The sequence below is a fragment of the Lontra canadensis genome, unplaced genomic scaffold (genome assembly GCF_010015895.1).
Source record: "Lontra canadensis isolate GAN:19392208 unplaced genomic scaffold, GSC_riverotter_1.0 scaffold128, whole genome shotgun sequence".
NCBI classification, from domain to species: domain Eukaryota; kingdom Metazoa; phylum Chordata; class Mammalia; order Carnivora; family Mustelidae; genus Lontra; species Lontra canadensis.
Window position 1 is genome coordinate 4,388,528 of NW_022631122.1, and position 20,902 is coordinate 4,409,429.

At 45.8% G+C, this 20,902-nt stretch overlaps 1 protein-coding gene across 1 annotated transcript in view; it reads left to right on the forward strand.

The window, feature by feature from the left end:
* AGBL1 (ATP/GTP binding protein like 1) overlaps nt 1-20,902 on the forward strand; it is a gene marked incomplete at its 3' end in the record, with an annotated part of 181,941 nt that overhangs the window by 141,767 nt on the left and 19,272 nt on the right. The window contains exons 8-15 of the mRNA XM_032842369.1: nt 5,447-5,612; nt 6,778-6,845; nt 10,744-10,860; nt 11,884-12,464; nt 13,978-14,061; nt 14,302-14,388; nt 17,032-17,180; nt 18,693-18,780. Coding sequence (XP_032698260.1) covers nt 5,447-5,612; nt 6,778-6,845; nt 10,744-10,860; nt 11,884-12,464; nt 13,978-14,061; nt 14,302-14,388; nt 17,032-17,180; nt 18,693-18,780 — 1,340 coding nt within the window. The remainder of the gene's footprint in view (nt 1-5,446; nt 5,613-6,777; nt 6,846-10,743; nt 10,861-11,883; nt 12,465-13,977; nt 14,062-14,301; nt 14,389-17,031; nt 17,181-18,692; nt 18,781-20,902) is intronic.

A 20,902-nucleotide genomic window follows, 5' to 3' on the forward strand; every position in this document is an offset into this window, starting at 1 on the left:
TCAGCGCAGCTTTCGCAGCCTCTCTGTCATGAACGAGCTGCACGGAACCTTCCTTTTCTCTGGACGAAGCCGTGCTTGGAATGTCTCCAAGCGTCACCGTACTTTGTAAGCTGTGCCCCCCCCCAAATCTCGAGTGAGACACCCCCGCCGCCCCTACTGCTGATGCCTAGCAACCCCCGACTCCAGCTCCTGCGCTCCAGCCAAGTCCTCTGCCTCCTTTGGCTCTTTCTCTGCTCTGGGTTAGGAGGAATTAAAAGGGCAGGAAAGGAAGAAAACAGCCCTGTAGTACGTATCTGTGAGAGGGAGGGGGTGCAGAACGTAGCAAGAGAAGCACAGACACGAAAGGGCCCATGAGCCTGGAAACAGGGTGTACGTAAGATCTGTCTACACGTCTCAGGCTTGCTCTTTCTCCTGGTGCCGTAGACTACTGTCTGGGTCCCCCAAACCCATGTGCCGAATCCCTACTGCCCAAAGTGATGGCATGGGGGAGATGGGGCCTTTGGGAGGGGTGAGGTCATGAGGGTGCAGCCCCCAGGAATGGGATGTGTGCCCTTACTAAGAGAGGCCCCTGACAGCTCCCTGGTCCTCACTGCCTGTGAGAACTCGGCCATCTCCACCAGAAGGCAGGTTCTCCCCAGACAGGGAACCTGCTGGTGCCTGAACCTAGACCTCAGCCTCCAGAGCCGCGAGAAACAAGTGTGGACTGTTTCCAGCCCCGGGTCTGTGGTGTCTTTCCAGGGCAGAGCGGGCTGAGACAGCCGCACCCTGCCCCGAAGGCCTCGCTCTTTGGCTGATCTGAATCCGTCCTGTCCATCCCTGGAAACCATGACTGCAGTTCATCTCCAGCAGTTCTGAGTGAGCTCTGAGTGTTTCTAGGCAATCGTCACAGCCAAGAGTGGCTGGAGGAACCTGGGAGTCTCCTGGGGCTGCCAGAACGGAGCACCACAAACCAGAGATTCATTCTTTCCCAGGCCTGGGAGCCGGAGTCCCAAAGCAAGGTGGCGGCAGGGCTGGTTCCTTCTGGGGCCACGGAGCGGGGGATCCTGCCCCAGGCTCTCTGGTAGGTCCTGCTCGCAGATTCTGCTGGTGCCTCTCAGCCTGTTGGAGCGGCCCCTCATCTCTGCCTCCAGCTTCACAGGACGTTCTCCCTGGGTGCAAGTCTGTGTCCAAATGCCCCCTTTTTCAAGGACCCCAGTCCTATGGGAGTAGAGCCCACCCTAATGGCCTCACTTTAATTTTTTTCCTTTCATCTTTTGTTTTAAGTTTTTATTTCAATTCCAGTTAGTTAACATACAGTGTAATACTGGTTTCAGGTGCACCATATAGTGATTTCCACACGTCACCGGGTGCTCGTCACATGTTCACTCCTTAATCCCCTTCACCTGTTTCCCCTCCTCCACCCACCTCTCCTCTGGCGACAAGCAGTGTATCCTCTACAGTTAGGAGTCTGGTTCTGCAAACAGAATTCTATTTTATTTTAATATTTTTATTTTGTTTTATTTTATTTTAATATTTTTATTTTGTTTTATTTTATTTATTTTAGAAGATTTTATTTATTTAGAAAGAGAGAGAGAGAATCTCAAGCCAACTCCACCCTGAGTATAGAGCCCATTGTGGAGCTCAGTGCAGGGGCTTGATCTCAGGACCCTGAGATCATGACCTGAGTGGAAATCAAGAGTCGGACCCTTAACCGACTGAGCCACCCCTCTACCCAGGCAAGCAGGATTTTACAAGCAGTTCTCGGCAGGTCAGTGAAGACCTGGGCTGTTCAGTAAATGAATTCACAGCAAGCTCCCAGCCTCCAGTTTCTTACGGGAATGGACACAGGATATGAACGGAGGCCGAACCAAGCCTATGTGCCAGGCTGCTCTAGCCTGTGGGGCCTCTGCACCCGGGCTGGGCGCCGGAAGCCCAGCACTGCTGTAGCTGTACTGATTCGAACTGCCCATCAGTCCTCCCCTTTCTGCCAAGGAAGGGACTGCTGTCCTTGGATGGCCAACAAGGGAACCTGGGATCTAGTCTATGTCATTGTGGTGGCTGTTTGCAAATTCCAATGATGATGATGCTGGTGTGCCCATAATAGCAAAAGACGAGGAAGAGACAGAATCAGAGGGATGAGGAGGAGAGGGAAGGGGAGGGGGGAGGAGAGAGGGGAAGAAGAAGAGGAGGACAGAACTCTCTAGACCATGAAAAGAAATTCTGATTTCATTTCTATCAGGTTTGAAGCAGGGGAGTGACGTGATACGATGTATGCTTTTTGTTTTTTTAATTGTGATAAAATCTGTACGACATAAAGTTGGCCATCTTGGCCATTTTCAAGTGTACAGTTTGGTTGTATTAAGTGCACCCACACTGTTGTATAACCGATCTCCAGATCTCTTTTCATCTTGCAAAACCGAAACTCTATACCCATTAAACCGATTTATGACCTTGAAGGACCATTCCGGCTGCCATTTGGACAGGAGGGTGTCCGAGGGCACGGAAAGAAGGAGGGGGACGGGGGTTAGCTCAGGCAGAGACGCGGATGGCTTTGGCTAGTTGGGAGGAGAACTGGAACTTAAATCAAGGCTTTCTGGATTTTTCCACTAAAGTGTCTCATTTTCTTATTGTGAAAGTTATTACTAGGGCTCTGTGCTGAGTAGCAGTGGCCTTCTGGGATCTCCTTTTGCATTCTTAGGAGATTTTATGAGCTTCGTGCTGCCTGTTGACATCTTGCTAGCGACCACTTACTGTGCAGTTTTGGACAGGCACTGCCTATTTTAACTCTAATTCACACACCTCCTTATGACAGAAGTTCTGTTAGTATCTCTGCTCTACAGACGAGGGAAGTATAGCACAGAGGGGGTGTAGCAGCTTGCCAGGGTGAAGCTGTTCGTGTTCATGGGCCGGGACTTGAATCCGGGTGGTCTTGCTCCAGGATTTGAGCCGAGTGCTATACAGCAACCCCCCACCCCCTGCCTGCCAAGACCCCCAGTGGATGCCTGAAACTCTGGAGAGTACCAAACCCATATCCACTCTGTTTTTTTCCTGTGCAGTCATGCCCGTGATAAAATTAATTTATAAATTAAGCACAGCAAGAGATTAGCACCAGCAACAATTATAAAATAGAACAATTATAGCAATATGCTATTGTAAAAATTGTGAGGATATGGTCCCTCCCTCTTGAGATACCTTTCTGTGCTGTCCTCACCCTTCTTGGGATGATATGAGATGATAAACTGCCCACGTGGTGAGATGAAGTGAGGCACTGGGACGTAGCGTTAGGCGGTCGACCTTCTGACGATACTGCAGAAAGAGCGTCGTCTGCTTCCAGACTGGGCTTGACCGCAGCCACCTCAGATCTGGGAATCACAGAACCTCGATAAGGAGATAAGGAGCTACTTTCCTCTCGCTTGCCCGCATCTCACAGAAGTAGTGTATTTATTATTCCAAAGCTAATTCAGAGACGTTAAGTGTGAATTGAATATGGTAAGCGCTGTCATATTTCATCATCTTTTCCAAGTAGCAGGTGTATTATTGGAAGTGATGGGGAAAGTGAGCGAGAAATTTTCACCTTTGCCCCCAATTCTGAGACAGTTGTTCCCAGGGATCCTGTTTCTTGGGGTTTCGTCATCTTTGATGCAGAGCCGCCCAGGTGCCAACCCTGGGATAGCAGGAGGCTGAGAGCGAGGCCCCCTTAAATTTTGCATCCAGAGGGCATCCCATGGGCCACCTCCCGCCCTGCCTTGGGGGCCGGAAGTACCTGTCCCTTAACACTAGGGAAACCTTGGCAGGTGAATTTGGAAGCAAGGATGATTTTAAAATTCATAAAGGTTTTCCGCAGACTGTGTTTACTACACTGTTTCCCACCAACCTGATTTAGGCAGTCATTCACTAAGATCCTAATACCTTGGTTCTGTTGATTTTATGGTGTGGCCCCACCTATCAGGACAGGTGAACTTGCCTCCATCCTTCCTCTCACTGGCCACCTGCACCATCCCATGCAAAGTAAAACACAGCATTATTGCCACATTCATCAATAACAGTACCAGTGACAATCACAGACACAACTGGCTTCCAAAATGCTGGTAATTTTGACAGTTCCCTGGCTTGTTCCTGGCTCCGTGCTTCCTAAGAATAAAGCTCAGAACCTGACCCGTGATGAGCCATCTACCCTCCCTCTCTCCCTCCCCCAAACTCAGTTCTTGCTTTTTCCAATAACAGTACTTTTCACAAAGCACTAGAAATCATTTGACCAGTCTCAGGGATGAGGTAGCCTTGACTGATTCCTTTTCCATGGAGAGTGTTTCCTGCTGTGGGTTCAGGACACCTGGTGGGAACCATTTGAGCACACCAAAGGGGAAATAGCATTCTTGATTGTGTTAAAACATTCTTGGTTTGAACATTGGGCTAACTGGTTTTTGCTTTTGTTCTTGTTTTTTAATCATTTGGATAGTTTGAAATCATGGCTAAAAGTTTGTTAAATTTTTTCTCCTTTTTTTTTTTTTTTTTTTTTTTTTTTTTAATGTGGAGCTGCTTATAATGTGGGCCTGGAGATACCGTAGTATGGCGTCATCACAGCCCCTCTCCCCTGGGACAAGTGCTCAGCATCCTCCCTGTCTCCTACTATGACTTGTTGGCCTTAGAGCTCACTTGGAACCCCTGGGAATATCAGATTAGAAGCTCACACTTGGCAACTTTCTGCACAAAATCAGTAGACAAAGCATTTAGTAAGAGCCTGAAGAAAATGGCCTAGTTTTGCCAAAGAGTTACCGACTTACCCCCAACCCTCTCTCTCAATTTAGTAAACTTGTTTTTGCATTTCTCAAAGTGTCTGAAAAGAAAGGTCTTGTCAGGTTCCATCAGTATCAAAATGTTACATCTGCAAACCCAATTTTCCTTTGCTTTGGGTAGCTACCAAGAGGGATCAACACCGTGGGCTCTGAGAACAGGCATGTTATTTAATTTAGGTGCTTGGGATTTACTTAGTCTTTTTTTCCAATTTCATATTTTATCTTTTTCCTTTATGGTTTTCTATTCAGGTAATAGCTGAAAGAGAAGAGTAAGCCTTCCATCAGTTTGGCTACTCATTCTCTAATTTAGGCAGTAATTCACAATGACACCATGATGGCTGAAGGAAGTTCCTCCCCCACCCTTTCCTGGGCTATCCTGGACAATGTCTTCCCTTAGCCACAGCATCCCCTGAAAGACTTTTGAGTCTATTTTCGGACTTAATTCCTTCCAATCACATATGAGCTGTGAGAAAGAAAGAAAAATGTTTCAGATGATGCCCTGGGCCAAAGCAGATTTTACATTAGACGGAATTCTCCGTTAGAATGTTCCACATAGACCTTCTCTGTTAAGGATGTTTGCTGTCCACATGTGTAAGCCATGACTGGAACTACCGATCTAATAAGGGCACCCTGGGTAAGGTGTCGGCGTCTGACAGGGTCTTCTCTTTATTCAGAACCGCCTGGACGACAAACGCTTGGAGCCTGTCATCTCCGTCGTGATTCAGATCCTGAGGCAGTGTTACCCAAGGAGCCCGCTTCCCTTGGTCACATCCACCAGCACGTATGCCTTCCCCGTCCCGGGAAGCATCCCCCCTGAGCCTCCGTGTGCTCTAACTGAAGGTAAAGCCAGTGGGCGACGATGAGCTTTCCAGCCAGTCTTGCAGGTTGGCAATATTTCAGAGGGACGTAGATGAAAGTAGCATCAGTGCTTTTGCAGGCTAACCATAAATGTCCAAGAAGCTAATTAGAGAAGTGTATGAAAAAAGCAAGCTTTCCATAGACGGAATGAACAGATACTAAGCTCACTTATTTTGTTCTTAATTATTAACTGTAGCCACTTTGCCCGGTAGCTGTTGAATGCCTGTACAGTCATCTCAGCTAATTAAAAAAAAAAAAAGTATATTCTCGGTCCCATGATTGAGGCTCTCTACTGTACTGACTCACTCTGGAATTAATTTGCCTTAAGGATGAACTTGAAATAAAGCTTTGGCTAGTTACAAGCCCATGCTAGTCACATTACATGCTTGAAAGTATGATTATTTAATCTCCGTGAAGAATTTGGTGTTGAAAGATTCTAATGCCTTTCAACCCTGCCCTCCTTTCATGGAACAGAGTTCCCTTGGCATAATCTTGCCACAATGGCCCTGGACACTTTCTATGGTCTTTTGTTGTAACTAAGTCCTTTCTTATCAAAATTAGGGAGTCAGTCAAGGTGCTGAATTATAGGAAATTTTGCCTGTATGTGATCTCTAAACTTTGGTGATGTTGTTTGAGTAAATAGTTGTAAGTTGGGCAGGGCAACCCAGAATGGTGTTCATGTGTCTTTTTTTTGTTTTCTGTTTTTTTCTTTTAAAGATTTTATATATTTATTTGAGAGAGAGAGAGAGAGAGAGAGTGAGAGAGAGCATGAGAGCTGAGAAGGTCAGAGGGAGAAGCGGGTTCCCCAAGGAGCCAGGAGCCCAATGTGGGACTTGATCCTGGGACTCCAGGATCATGACCCGAGCCGAAGGCAGTTGCCCAGCGAACTGAGCCAACCAGGTGCCCTGTTCATGTGTCCTTTTATTCTGCGCTCACTCTGCCTTCGACGTGGGGCAGTTTAGACTTCATGGGATGGTGCTTCCCCGTGCCTCTGTGTGTATAATTTGCAGGTGCCAATAAGTGTCAGGGTGTTGGGGGACAGTGCACTTGATAATGAGAAAAAGGAAGACTAGCTACTGTGTGGTGAGAACCCAGATCCGAGGCACAGGGGAAGCCGCAACCATTTTCTCCCTCTTTTTCCATGCAGAGGATTTTGAAGATGATGCTGATGAAGAAGTGGATAAAGATTCAGACTCTGAAGATACGAAAGAGCAAGTAGGTACAGCAGCCCTCACTTCCAGGGCATTCCATATTCACGTGGTCCAGAGGGATACACGCCTCTCTGTGTCTAGCTAAGACCAGTGTAACTTGTAAGGAGACACTTCTGTACTTCCACGCCAATGCCTGGCACACAGTGGTGCTCAATAAATGACAGCTACGATTGTCCATTTCCACCCTGGTAGGTCCCGAGCAACGTCTCATTGTAAAGTTGGAGGCCCTCCATTACCGAGGCACTAATGTCTTGTCAGGATGAGCCTCTCGATAGACCCTTCTGGTTGGTATATGTAATCAGTGCGAATGGCATCCAGGCAGAGACCATGGAAACATTTCCTAGGAGATTCTCTCTGGTCTATCTGTGCTTGGATCTCCTGTGGTGTTCACTTCCATTCACCTCCCAGTCTGTGCGAACTGTGCTCACTCAGGTATGTGATGTGTACGCGGGCCAGCAGGGAGGGGTGCTCTTTGGTCTATGTCCCATGATGACCCATGATATGTAGAGCAGAGGTTAGCAAACTTTCTGTAAAAGATCAGACAAGGTTAGTCTAGGCTTTGTGGACCTACAGTCTCAGCCATAATTGCTCAGCGTCACTGTGATCGCACAGAAGCAACTGTAGACAGTAGGTAAGTGGCTGGGCACGGCTGGATTCCAGTAAAACTTTTCTTGATGAGAAACGGGTAATGGGACATAGTCTACTGACTGCACTTCTAGAAAAGGACTTTTGTCATTTCTCTGGATAATTCTTTGCTATGGGCGATTATCCTGTGCATCGTGGGATGGTTGGCAAAGCCCTTGGTTTCTCCTCACCAGATACTGGGAGCACCTACCCTTGGCCTCTCCCTCCCCAGAAAGTCATGAACCAAAAATGTTTCCAGGAATTGCTGAGTGTCCTTTGGTGGGGGGAGCAATGTCACTGTCCCAGAATAATGACAATGTATCTCTGAGTTAGAATTCTGCTTCTGTTTCTGTTGACGGAGATGGATGTGGACCAGCTCTTTCAAATTAGAGCCCCTTAAATTTGTCATCTGCAAAATAAGATGGAGAAGTAGATGCTACTTTTTATAACACTCCTGGAGATGAAACCTGAATTAAAAAAAAAAAAGTCTATCGTCTGTTTATTTGCCTGTCATCATCTATCCATCCATCCATCCATCCACCAACCCACCTCCTCTTTTCCTTCTCTTCCCTCCTTCCTCCCTACCTATCTGGAGAGTTCTCTGGAGTTGAGAGTTCTCTATCATAAGATGGTAGCTGCAGGCTCGTAGAGGCTATGGCTCAGTCTCTAGGTTAAGACTGTAGGTTAAGAGTGCTCAATCTCTAGGATAAGACCGCTATTGACCCTTCAGTGTTCTCAGGGTTTTGTTGATAAATGGAAGCATTTCCGAAGTCATCAGTAGTAATTTGGGTCTTTGCTGTGGCCTGGCAGCACAGGCCTATTGTGTACTCTGAGTTATTTGAATAATACAGTGCTGCGGTGATCATTCGTCAATGACACTTTACCCTACCGTCTTCCTTGCTCTTTGATGACTGGCTGTCTGATGCAGAGTGCCGGTTGCCTCCTGTATCTAATGTGCAGGGACAAGCGGCATGCCTGTGCCTGACTCCGGCCATTTGGAATGGAGTACTCAGGACGGTCTCCTTTTTCCCCACCGCGCTGCAGATGATGGTGGGTTGGGGAGGAGAGAAACCCAAACAAATCAACAAATCCAGCTGGGAAAGCAGCACAGGACAAATCGGTGAGGGCCTGGAAACTATTCATCAAAGTCTTCGGGCCAAAAGGAGAGGATGAGAAGTCAGTGTGTGAGCGTGAGTTGTAGAGAAATGGGGCACATCGGAATCAGGGCTTGGTTCTGGGGTGTTGCAAAAGAGCAAGGGAACTGGCGCTCCAGCAAACTGATTTTCCTTTGTGAACCCAGAAGCATTTGCTGCAAGAAATGTGGGCAAGAAGCCAGGAATATTTGTTTCTGGTCATAGATCTGACCCAGGCTGTTAACTGATGGCCTTTTCATTTGAAAATTCTTAGTTAATAATTGGGCTCAGCTGTTTAGAAAGAATGATTAAAAGGAACTTTTGTAAGGGTCTTGAGAATGGAAAGTTGGGTGCTTTTCTCTGAAAACTCAACGTCAACATAAGAAAAGAGAAACTTACAAGAAGTACAGACCAGATGTTGGCTATGTTTTTTTTTTTTCTTTTAATATATATTTTTTATTCTTCACAAACACAACTGTTAGACTTGGACAAGCTCTGAAGAAGAGGAGGATAAACAGAGTGACCTCAAGCTCTCCTCTTCTTTGCTTCCTCTTTCCTTCCTTTTTAGTTTTTTGTTTCTTGCAGGTACTTCCTTGGCCGTGATCCATGTAAGAGGCTACAGGCTAAGTTCCTGGGGATGGTAATATGATAGAACAGCAAACGAGACATAGATTTTTATCTTCAAAGAGTTTGCAGTCTAGTGAACTTGGAGATTGTCCCTACCAGAGTTCAAGTCACCATCTTTGAAAGGGTGGTCAGCTCAAGTGTAAGCCTGGGGAAAGTCAATCATATTGGAAGGGTCCAATCTGAGGACGAAGGACCAGAAAGCATGATCTGGATTATTTGGGTCCCAGAATCCTAAATGATGAACCCTCTCGGGGGTTGCTGTGAGAACACGGAGGCAGGCCCATCGCTGAATAAGTATAAGTGGCCTTTACAAGAAATACAGAAGGAGGGGAGAACCCACCTGAGTGCCTAGATACTCAGAGACCAAGATACAAAGCTTTGGGGGACCATAGATGGTCTCTGTTACCACTACTCTACTTCGCTGTTATACTGAGACACCAACCATGGAAGGATGTGGCTGTGTTCCAGTAAAACTTTATTTACAAAAAACCAACAGTTGCTTATAGTTAGTTACCTCCTGCTCTCAAGCTAGGTAGGTCTCCCAACTCCATGTAGAATGCATTAGGCAACACCTCATGGGCTACACGACACTCCTTATTCCAGACATGCCAGCCTTACTCGCTAGTGGTGCCAGATTGGGTTTCCATTGGTACCACTTCCCACAACTTCCCACAACCCACTGCCCCTTTCAATATATCCATGGCATTTATCACCATTGGAAATTACCTTCTTCATTTGTTTGCTGTCTTCCTTCTCTCCCCAGAAGGCAGATTCCACAGGAACATCGACTTTTGTCTGTTCCATTACCACTAACTCTTCAGTACCCAGAATGGTACCTGCTCATAGTAGGTGCTCATTAAATGTTTTTGAGAAGACCAAGGGACATAAATGGAAAGGGGGATAGAAGAATAGGTGCAGTGATTGTCATTCTGTGGATGCTGGCGGTGGCAAGACACAGAATTCTTTCATATCGCACTTTACTAATTTTTATATAAATTCGTTATTTACGGTGAGGATTGATAAATCCTGAAATGGATGCTGAGGAAATATGTATACATTCTTTCTTTTCTTTTTTTTTTAAGATTTTATTTATTTATTTGACAGATCACAAGTAGGCAGAGAAGCAGGCAGAGGGAGAGGGGGAACCTGGCTCCCCGCTGAGCAGAGAGCCTGGTGCGGGGCTTGATCCCAGGACCCTGAGATCATGACCTGAGCCGAAAGCAGAAGCTTAACCCACTGAGCCACCCAGGCGCCCCTACATTCTTTCTTTTCATTAAGAAGTATACAACCTGTCATCTTGAATTCTCCTTAGCATAGGCTAGCACTATAATTTGGAATCAAGGAAACCATGTCCCAAGTTTCTGAAAATTTGCACATGTAGTAGCTTGACTTGATGCTTCTCAGGGTAGCTGTCTTGAGTGTAATATATATATGTCTATATCTATAAATACAGATACAGATATAGACACATAGATATATATTTAGATATTATATATATATCTCTATATTCCATTATAGGATGATGACTTGGAAACAGATGTGAACAAGCTGAGAACCAAACCTGGTCTTGACCGACCCGAAGAAGAGCTGAGGCAGTATGAGGCCATGTGTCTGGAGCTCTCCTGCAGCTTCGAGGTAGGGCATATGCCGTGGTTCTGCTCCCTGGTCATGCATGGTGGGTTCTTAGCAGAACCTGAGAGGCCAAGCAGGAGGTCTCCAGATGGAGAGCGTTGCTTATCCTTAGCAATCTGCTTCTGGGGTCTTTCTGAGAGTGAAGCAGAAGGCTAAGCAAAATGTGAAAAAGGGGGCCGAGCTGGATGCAGGCAAGGCACCTGGCACCGAGATGGGCCTAGGATGACCGTGCGCACCACCACCTATTGTCCGGAGGACAAAGTGCCTTGTCCTCACGTCCTGAAAGTGCACTGAAAATTCTCGGTGATTTCTTGTTCCCCTGCACGATGGGAAAGTTGTCCTGGATGGCTTTCTGAAAGTGGCCTGTCTGATTCCAGGGTTTTTTGAGTAGAAACAAATTGAGAACCTTCCACCTGGTGAGGTAGTGGCTAGTTGCTGCTCCCACTACGGTTGCTGTTGTCAAGATTTTAGACCTGCCTTTGGATCTCTATTATTTTCTTATGGCTCTTAGGATAGCATGAATTTGCCCACCTCTAAGCATACCAGCTAAATCCCACGGAGAAGGGAAGCAGCATATTCTATTTTAAACCAGAAAGCCGAAGGGGATCAGTAGGTAAAAATTTCAGCAAAGAAAATTTCAGTCCAGTGTAAGGAATACTTAAAAAAACAACAACAACAACAATCAGAATGGTCCTGAAGTGAAAGGTGCTACCTTGGGGTGTAATGAAAATAATGTAAATAAGTTTGTAACCAGGCTGTAAGTTTTGGGGATGTTCCAGAGGGCATTTGTGTGCTGTATAGAATTACCCTAGACCCACCCAATGCCCCTTCCAAACATGAGTTTCTGTGATTCTCCCATTTCTTTGATTCTTGAAGCTAGCCTTTTCTTGTCTGACCTTGGAAAAAGCTTCTTAATTCACAGGATTTAAGCTTAACTCTGTGCCCAGAGAGTGAGGACAGAGGTCACGTTGTATTTTCTATCAGGAAGGAAACACTGACATATTCTTTTTCATTTTAAACCTGAAGGAACTTGAGTCTAAACCTGGAGATAATTTGAACTTTGAAGAGACTCAGGATGCCGAGCACTACCACATTCCGCCTGTGACCTCCGCAAAGCAGCATTATTTGACTAAGGACCAAAGCTTCTGGGGGCAAGAAAGAGAAGACATGGTCCAGACATCTCTTCTGAGCATGGTGAAGATGGGAAGGTCCACCATGCATCCAGCCTCCAAAAGAGGCCCTGGGATGAATGCATACCAAAATATGCAGTCAAATGGTCTTGGGATAGATTCTTCTCGAAGAGAAGTCCCTGACATTCAAGCTTCCCTTAAACAGGAATCTTGGGACATAGACGTGATTTCCTGCCCAATGATGAGTGTCTCCCTCTCCAATTCTGCTAGGCCTACAGAAACTGCTGAAGTAATAGATAAGCTTCTGCAGACACATCCCAAGCATATCCCCTTCCATGACCCCCATCTTTATATGGCCAAAGCCAGAAGAACCAGATCTGTGGCTGACTTCAAGAGGATGGCATTTCCTGACCTCTGGGGTCACCGTCCACCTCCCTCTGCTCAGTCCATGCTGGAACGCAAATGTGGAGTCCAGAGGTGATATTGGTGCTGATTTGGAAGCTGTATTTTTCTCTTTAATATTTTAATCGGCAGAATGGTTTGTGTAGAGAGTTCTGCTATCTTTGGAAAAATGAGAATCAGTCAGGAGCATGTTCAAATCCTTTGGGAAGCTTTTGCCAAACGCAGAAGCTTGCCTTCCTCCCTGGACATATCAGAACCACGTGTGGGATAGTGGCAGGCAGGTGTTAACAGAAAAAGAATCCCTTTGATGATTCTAATGCAATCCTGTATCCCAGAATGCTCTGCGGATCATAACAGGGAAAGACAACCCAGTTTGTCCAAATCCTGGGATTATTCCTCAAAGGAAGGTTCTCAGAAACAAACAAAACAAAAACAAACAAACAAAAAAAACCAAAACCAGTGTGGATTATTTGGGATCTCTCTCTCTCTTTTTTAAATTCACTGTAAATTGGTATTGGATCTCTTGTTGAGGAAAGTTGGTGGCGTACCCCTATCTCACAGTCTCAACCTTACAAAACCTGGCTTGGCTGGGAGAGTAGTTCTGCTATAGCACTGAGGACTGGAAGGAAAATATGCATTCTCTAGGACAGAAACTTTAGTGGGAGGTTACTCCCAGAATGATGGAAAGGGAGCTTTGCCTTTGGATCAACATCGCGAGATTAAAATGTAAATGGCTAAAGCCAAGGAAAAATGATTTTCCCTGGAAAACAAACAGACAGACATTGACTATGCATATGTTAAGTCAACGGGGCCAAGTGTGCGCACCAGAAAGTTTCAGGAACTTATTTCATCAGCAAGTAACTGCTCGGGCTTAGGCTCCTGCTGACAGTTCTGACCTTACCCTTTGCCAGGCTCAAGTTCCTGAGAGCCACAGCACAGGGTCTGGCCCAGCGACACCTCCCCCCTTGAGAGAACATCTCCCCCTTGAGCCCAGGCCTCATGTCTACGTCCTCTCTCCTCCTCTCACTCCACCCAAAAAGCACGGATTAGAGATTCAGGCCCATGATCCCTTGGGCTTCCTTCTGTCCTCTTACTTAAACTTCCTGACACGGGTATTTTTCAGACAGAAGATTGATCTTAATTTTCTGGGGATGACAGAACCCAAGGACTATAAATGACTCAAGAGTTCAGAGGCTTCCTGAAGCCTCGCAGGCCTTGAGGATGCTAACAGTCAACAATCCTAAAGTTTCCCTCAAAAATCGTCTCTGTGCAAAGGACGCTGTTACTCTCACAGCCAAGACCTTTGGAGCCCATTAGTGCAAGTGCTCTTGAAAAAAATTCCCCCTCAAGTCACCAATCTTCCAACTAAAACTCTGGAATCAGTCCGTTCTCCATTCCTGCTGTAGTTTCAGTTTTTGATAAGGAGGAAAGGAGGGCAAGGCTGTGCTTTACCCCTGGGTTGGGGCATTATTAATTTTTTCGTTCATAATTCTCTGATGACTCTCAAGGCCCTTCCCGGATGGCTGTAGGATGGACGGGGCAAGGAGTGAGAGCCAACCCTTCAAATGTTTCCAATTTTCCTTTCCAGGATCAAGATATTTGAGGATGTCCGGAGGCTCATTCAGCCAAGTGATGTTATAAATAAAGTTGTCTTCAGCTTAGATGAGCCTTGGTAGGTGGTCTTGAGTGTTCGTGGAATGTGGAAGATGTGTGTGTGGGGGGGTAGTATAGAATACCCTCTTAATGACACGAGAACAAGCGTGTTTGATGTTAGCAATCCATCCCTTCTCCCCGAAACACGGTCAGAATTCATGTTGGAAGCTGTGAGAAAAAGCTTATCTCTCAGAAATGTCAGGCTATGCCCAAGAATAGCAGTAACGCATGTGTTCACATGTTTCCTATTTCATTACAGGCCTTTGCAAGACACCGCTTCCGACTGCTTGCGGTTCTCCTCCAAGTTCGAGTCAGGAAATCTGCGCAAAGCCATCCGAGTGCGCGAGTGAGTACGGGAACCCAAAAGGTAGCTCCTGGCAGCTTAAGGGAGCGGGTTGTGCCTCTCTCCTCCCTGTTCTCTGTACAGAGGTCTCGCATGGGTCCTTTGAAAACAGTCCTGGCGGGAGTGTTTATACCCGGGAGAGGTGGCAAACAGGGCACAGGAAAGCTTGCCCCTCAGTCCGTTGCTAAACGTCTGCGGGCTCACCACTAGGGGGCTCACTGGCTGATGTCGCTGCCAGGAGGCTACTAGAGGTGAGGGTTATGAATTCACCTGTGTTGCAGATAACGGCTCCATCCATGGGTATGGGAGTCCTTTGACTGGGATGTTGGTACCTACGTTGATGTCGGGGCTTGTTATGTTCACACAGCAGGGTACGTGGGGCCCCCTGGTCCTGTATGTTTTCACGTCCGTTGCTCCCATAACTGTGGACGTAGGTGGCAGGAACGTTGGGCTCCCCGTGGAGAGGCGTGTTAATCTTCGTTCAAGGGCATGTGTAGTGCCATGCCTCTCTGCCACGATCTCTCAATCAGCTTCTATTACTAGACCAGCGTTTCACAGGCAAGGGGAGGCTAGGGCTGTACAAACTACACAGAGGGAGAGGACACAAAGCAAAAACTTCCGGCGCAGAAGAGAGGACTATGGTATCATTCTTCCCTTGATACCAGTGTGAACTCTATTTGTTGTATGCCAGAAGTCAGGATTTGTCTCCATCTTCTATGGGTGAACTCCTGAAGACAGCAGTCCGGGACAGTTAATGGTGTGGGGGGTCACACACTCTGGAATCAGAATGCCGGGGCCACCTCACCCCTATCCACCAGGAGACTTCGAGCAATTCCCTGACTCTACTCCCTGCCTTTTCTTCCTCACCCAGAAAATGGGGACAGTGATGGCACCCACATCATAGGGATTTTTTTTTTTTTTTTTTTTTTTTAATGTGAGTTAGCTAAAAATACGTCACGCTCTCAGAATAGTGCCCGGCACTCAGTCAGCATGAGCCTGTCCTCAGGGCTGCATATTGGCCGTATGCAGTGCAGATACTCAGCTAGAACAGCCCGTTTTGTAGCTATCTGAGGAGTCATTTTTGAAATTCTTTTTTGGTGGGGGAGGGCAGATGAGCAGTGTTCCTTTTCTGTTGTTTGTAAATGAACTATTTCAAGGAAGCCTGACATATTAAACAAATACAGGTTGAGCTACGCGGGCTGAAGAGAGAAAGGCAGTTCTGTTAACATTGCTTCTCAGCCTTCTTCTCTCTCTCTTGCCAGCTCAGCTTCTACATCCTGTGGTAGTGCCTGCTTTCATTACTCCGTTTCTCTCTATATCATGCTTAAGGGATCCGGGAGAGAACACCTAAGCTGGAGTCTCCTGGGGTTAGGGGACAGTGGTCAGTCCATGATGTGTCTGCCCTGCTGGTCTTGCTCTGATCTCTCTTCAGATATCCACCTTTGCCAGAGGGTAGAACCGTAAACCAATTAGTTATGGTCTGGGTGATGGAGTCAGAGGGTGGAAAACAAACCTAGGTATAGGCAAGGAGTTTTGATGATCAGTTTTTGGAGAGGATGGTGGGTGTAGCAGACCATTTGAGGGCTGTAGTCTTTGTGGATTTGTTCTTATGAGTGTTGCTTCTTGGATTTTGCTTCATTTGTCATATGTTGGGCTCGATGGTTCTAGGGAGATGCTTAGAGTGATGGTCTGAGCAGTGGGTCTCCATCGGGGAGCTCTGTTCTGCTCTGATATGCCTTCTGCAAAGCTCCCCTCTTCCAGAAATCTCACTGTACCACTTCTCAGGGGTCCAGAGTGGCAGAGTGTGAACGGATTGGGGCAAACACATTACCCTTTCTAGAGGAGCAGCTCAGAGAACATGGCACGGGGATGGAGCAAGCAATCATATTTTTGAACGAAGTCAAAACTGTATTGTTAATTTTGTTGCTACAGCTCAAAAAATGATTAGCTTTGCAGATAGTAACTGAGAGGGGACATGCAGGAGTCTCCTGGGGCACTGGAACTGTTCTATATCTTGATCTGGGTAATTGCCAAACAGGAGTGTCCAGATGAAATTATTGAAAGTCATTGAGTTGTGCACTTAAATTTTGTGCACTTTACTGCATGTAAGTTAAATCAATTAAAAAGGGACACAATGCACACACAACTCCTGCACTGCTAGCCTAATTCATGTTTGCTGCGTTGCTGGGGGCTTACCTGTATGATACTGCTTAATCTTTTCAAACAGCACTGCAAGTTTAGGCACTGTTTCTATTTTCCATATGAGGAGACCCAGGCTCAAAAGTAAGGTGCAGCATCAAATAGGGATGACCTACGCAACCAGATGTGATTGAATTTTCTCTGGGATAGAGCGCAGTTGCATTTTTCCTGTTAGAGAGTTTCATTATTAATTTATTAAATCACAGTTTAATAAAAAGATATGCTGTGATTGTGTAACTGATTCTCCTAATACCAAGAACCTGCTCCCCTGTCCCCACATCTCTACAGCCCCCAGTTTTGTGAGATGAGAACAATCACTGTAACTTGCCAACCTGCTGAGATTCCGGGTCTTAGATCTGTCCTCTGGAAACTGATACGTGTGACTTCTCAGTGCTGGATGTTTCCTTAAAGACTCGTAGCCCTCCAACCTTGCTTCTGACTTTGCAGGCGGGAGTACGACTTGCTGGTCAACACCGATGTGAACAGCAGCCAGCACCAGCAGTGGTTCTACTTCCAGGTGAGCGGCATGAGGGCGGCCGTCCCTTACCGCTTCAACGTCATCAACTGTGAGAAGCCCAACAGCCAGTTTAATTACGGTATGAGATCTTGGGCTAATGCCCTAAATCTTCTAGACCTTCCAGAAGGTCTAGAAGCTAGACCTTCCAGGTGGTCTAGAAGTAGACCTTCTGGCTAACATCAGAAATGGCGCCCCTCTGTGATTGATTGGCTTACTACTGGAAGCCCTTTTCGGGTTCCCAAAGAGTTCGATGTTGGGCAGAATGTTTCTTGTCACCATGTGTGGCAAGATGGTGGCCAACCTGTGGCAGACTGCCACCAGGGAAGGGAAGCTGGAAGTCCTCACTCTGCGATGGAATGTTAACACCATGCCATCCATTCCACTGCTTCCTGACTGCCTTGCCCCCACCTTGAACTTTTGGAGGTCCATGAGAACCTCTCATTTATTCCTTCTCTTTATGCCCTAAATCCCAAAGCAGCAAATATATTGACCTGTTTGTCCGAGAAAGGAAAACAGCACAATCCAATTGGATGACACTGATTTGCACTCTCAGAAAATAAGGGGGAAGTTCAAATTCTCCTGGACACTTTTCAGCCATTTTGCAGGAGAAATTCCAGGGACAAAGTGACCGGCAGCCCACATTTACTTTGAAATTCTGCATCGCATCCGATTCAGCAAATTACTGCTGGATCGTATACTAATTCATTGAGTGGCTTTGAGTAAGGAATGAATATTCTGGTATCTCCAGGTCTCTATTTTGTAGCGACTAAATAGAATCTTCCTGGTGTAGAAAGAGAAGGTATGAACCCTGAGTCTTGTATTTGCTCCATGTGGCTGCTGTAACAAATTGTCACAAACTTGGTGACTTAAAACAAGACAGATTTACTCTCTTACAATTCTAGTGTCTACAAGTCCAAAATCAGTTTCAGTTTCACTGGGTTACAGGGAAGGTGCTAGAAAGGCCATGACCACTGGAGCATCTGTGGGGTTTTCTGTTTGTTTGGTATTTTTTTCCCAGTGTTTAGAGTTAATGCTCCTTGGATGCCTTGGCTTATGACCCCTTCCTCCATCTTCAAAGCCAGCCATGAAGCATCTCCCAGTCTCCTTCTGCCCCAGTCACATCGCTTCTCCTGTGCAGTCAAACTTCCCTCTGTCTCCCTCCCAAAAGGACATAAGGGATTGCATTTAGGGCCCACCAGGATAATCTCTCCATCTCAGAATCCTTAATTTAATTACATCTATGAAATCCCTTCTGCCGTATAAGGCACCAGTCACAGGTTCTAGGGGTTAGGACCTGGATATCTCGGAGGGCCGTGATTCAGCCCATCACAGCTCTCTTTCCATTTTCTCTTTCCTCAGAGATTAATACTTTATTTTATTTTGTTTTGTTGATTTTTTTATTTTTTGTGATGTGGGGTGTAGGGGCAGAGAGAGAGGGAGAGAGAAAGAGCAATTTTAAGCAGGCTCCACGCTGGGCTTAAGATGACCCTGAGATTATGACCTGAGCTGAAATTAAGAGTCTGGGTGCTTAGCTGCCTGAGCCCCCCAGGTGCCCCTCCCCGGCGATTAATCCTGCCTTTGTTCTGTGCAGGGATGCAGCCCACTGTGTATTCTGTGAAGGAGGCTCTTCTGGGCAGACCCACCTGGATACGGATGGGCTATGAAATCTGTTATTACAAGTAAGTTAGAGTGTTGCTAGCTTCCTTTTGTCCGCTCTTTCATTCTTTCTCAATTTCCTGCTCTTCTCTGTTGACCGGAGAAACCTCAGCCCTCTTTCCATGTCCCAGTGGTGGGTGCCCTGCCCTTCAGAAGCACAAGTATGTTACATGGCGCCCACCGTGGAGCCCAAGAAGAGAAGTCACCTGTCCTCATTTCGACACACTGAAACCCTTAGGCCCTGTTGTTGGATGTCAGGACTTGTATGGACTCAGCCTGTGACTAGTTGGTCAAGCCTTCATTCTTGACTTTTTTTGGTGCAGTCCAGTGAACAAAAAATTCTGAGATGTTCTGGCCTACCCTTATTTATCCAATGCTTCAGTTTTCCAAATAGGTGGGAGTGGACTTGTGACAGGTGCACGTAAGTGACTGTTCCTCCACAGCAAGGTGATTTTTTGGGAAAAAAATAAAAGAGGGAGCATTTCTGGAGTTCATTTTCATCCCTTGATCAGCAGCTGGTTTCATCAATTTATTCTGTAAAGTTGTGAGTGAAATCTAAATTATCCATATCTTTTGATAAAAGAAGTGGATTCCCAACCCATGAATTGCTCATTTGTGCATTTTCTCTTGATGGAAAATAAAATACAAATTCATAAGGAAGAAAAAGGACAGGAACTGTTAGGACGGGCAGGAAATATGTAATTAATTATTAGCTCATTGCTAGTTTCTTTTAAAAACTGATAAGCTAGCACTTGTTTTATTGGATAAAGCAAGTTGTATCTCTTTCTGATATTACAAGAGGGCCGTGAGAAAAGTATTATCAGACATTCTAAAGTTGAGGATTGTTATTAATATCAAAAAGAAAGGGAATATATACTCTGTGCCTTTTGGCTGTCGAGACTGAGGACAGGAACACTGATAGAGCAACACAATTCCTGACCTTTCCTGTCTGTCAGACACAAAGGCAAAAATCACGATAGAGATAAGTACTGTCTACAAAACACAGAGCTGGGCTTTCTTACAGTTTGTAATAAAAGAGTTGGCAGTCTTCAGTCCGTGATGTATTAGGATATGGACCTGGGTAGTATTTTCATTATATTCTTTAGAACGATAGCAAAATATTACGATTTTGTTGGTTTTCCATTCACCTATATGGCAATTTCTCTCCGCCCTCCGTATCTAGAAACTGTCAGGATCTTTTCATGTTCCAAAGAGATTTAGATTAAAACCCATCCAAAGTGGTAGAAGCCAACAATTGCAGGGAAAAACAGCGAGAGTCTGAATTTTGAACCTTGGGGTGTCCTGTGAAAATAGTAACCCTGAATAAACATGAAAGACCCAGCTGGCTTCCTGCTTGGATCTGGAGCTTAGTAAGAGATGGGACAAGCATGACATTCAGTATTTTCTCTCAGGGGAGTAGAACTCCCCTTGGAGGCTGTTCCTCTGGGAGGTGGGGAGCAAGGAGCAGGCTTGAGGGGACTAAGCCCCTGCCAAAAAGAGAAGGAGGAAAGAAGCCCCACTTCCAAAAGCACAACCTTGGCCTCAGGAAAGCCAAAGTTAATGTTAATAGCTGTTAGATTCATTAGCAAGACAATTGTTATGTGATTAAAGAGCAACAGAGGGGTAACATGAAAACCATGAATGTATAATGTAATTCATTTTTCATATTGCAGTCATGAATACAACAGAGATGAATGGATAAGATCGCTACATTGTAACGTAGTTTGTTTTACAATTATTCACCACATTATGTTAACATATTTCTAATAACGTGATTTAACAACAGGGTAGATGTTTGTATCTCTATCCAACCACAGCTCCCTACTGTCGAATGCCTTAGATTGGAGAACATATTTCTCCCTTTTTACCCATCACAGTCTTTGAGTTGATTTGCTCTAGAAGATCTGTTTGCTTTACCCCTGCCTTTGTTTTCTCCAGTGTATTAATTTGAGAGAAGTTTATATCCTTATTTCTCTGTCTCCAGCACATCATCAGAAGCTTGGAAATTCTATTTCTATTGTGCTGTTAATCCCAGATTTAGTGCCACATTCTAAAGGGGGCGCCAGGGTGCTCATTGTGCCTGAGTACATATACGGAACCACAAATGAGAAAAGGACAGAGGGATGGGATATTCATTTCCTTCAG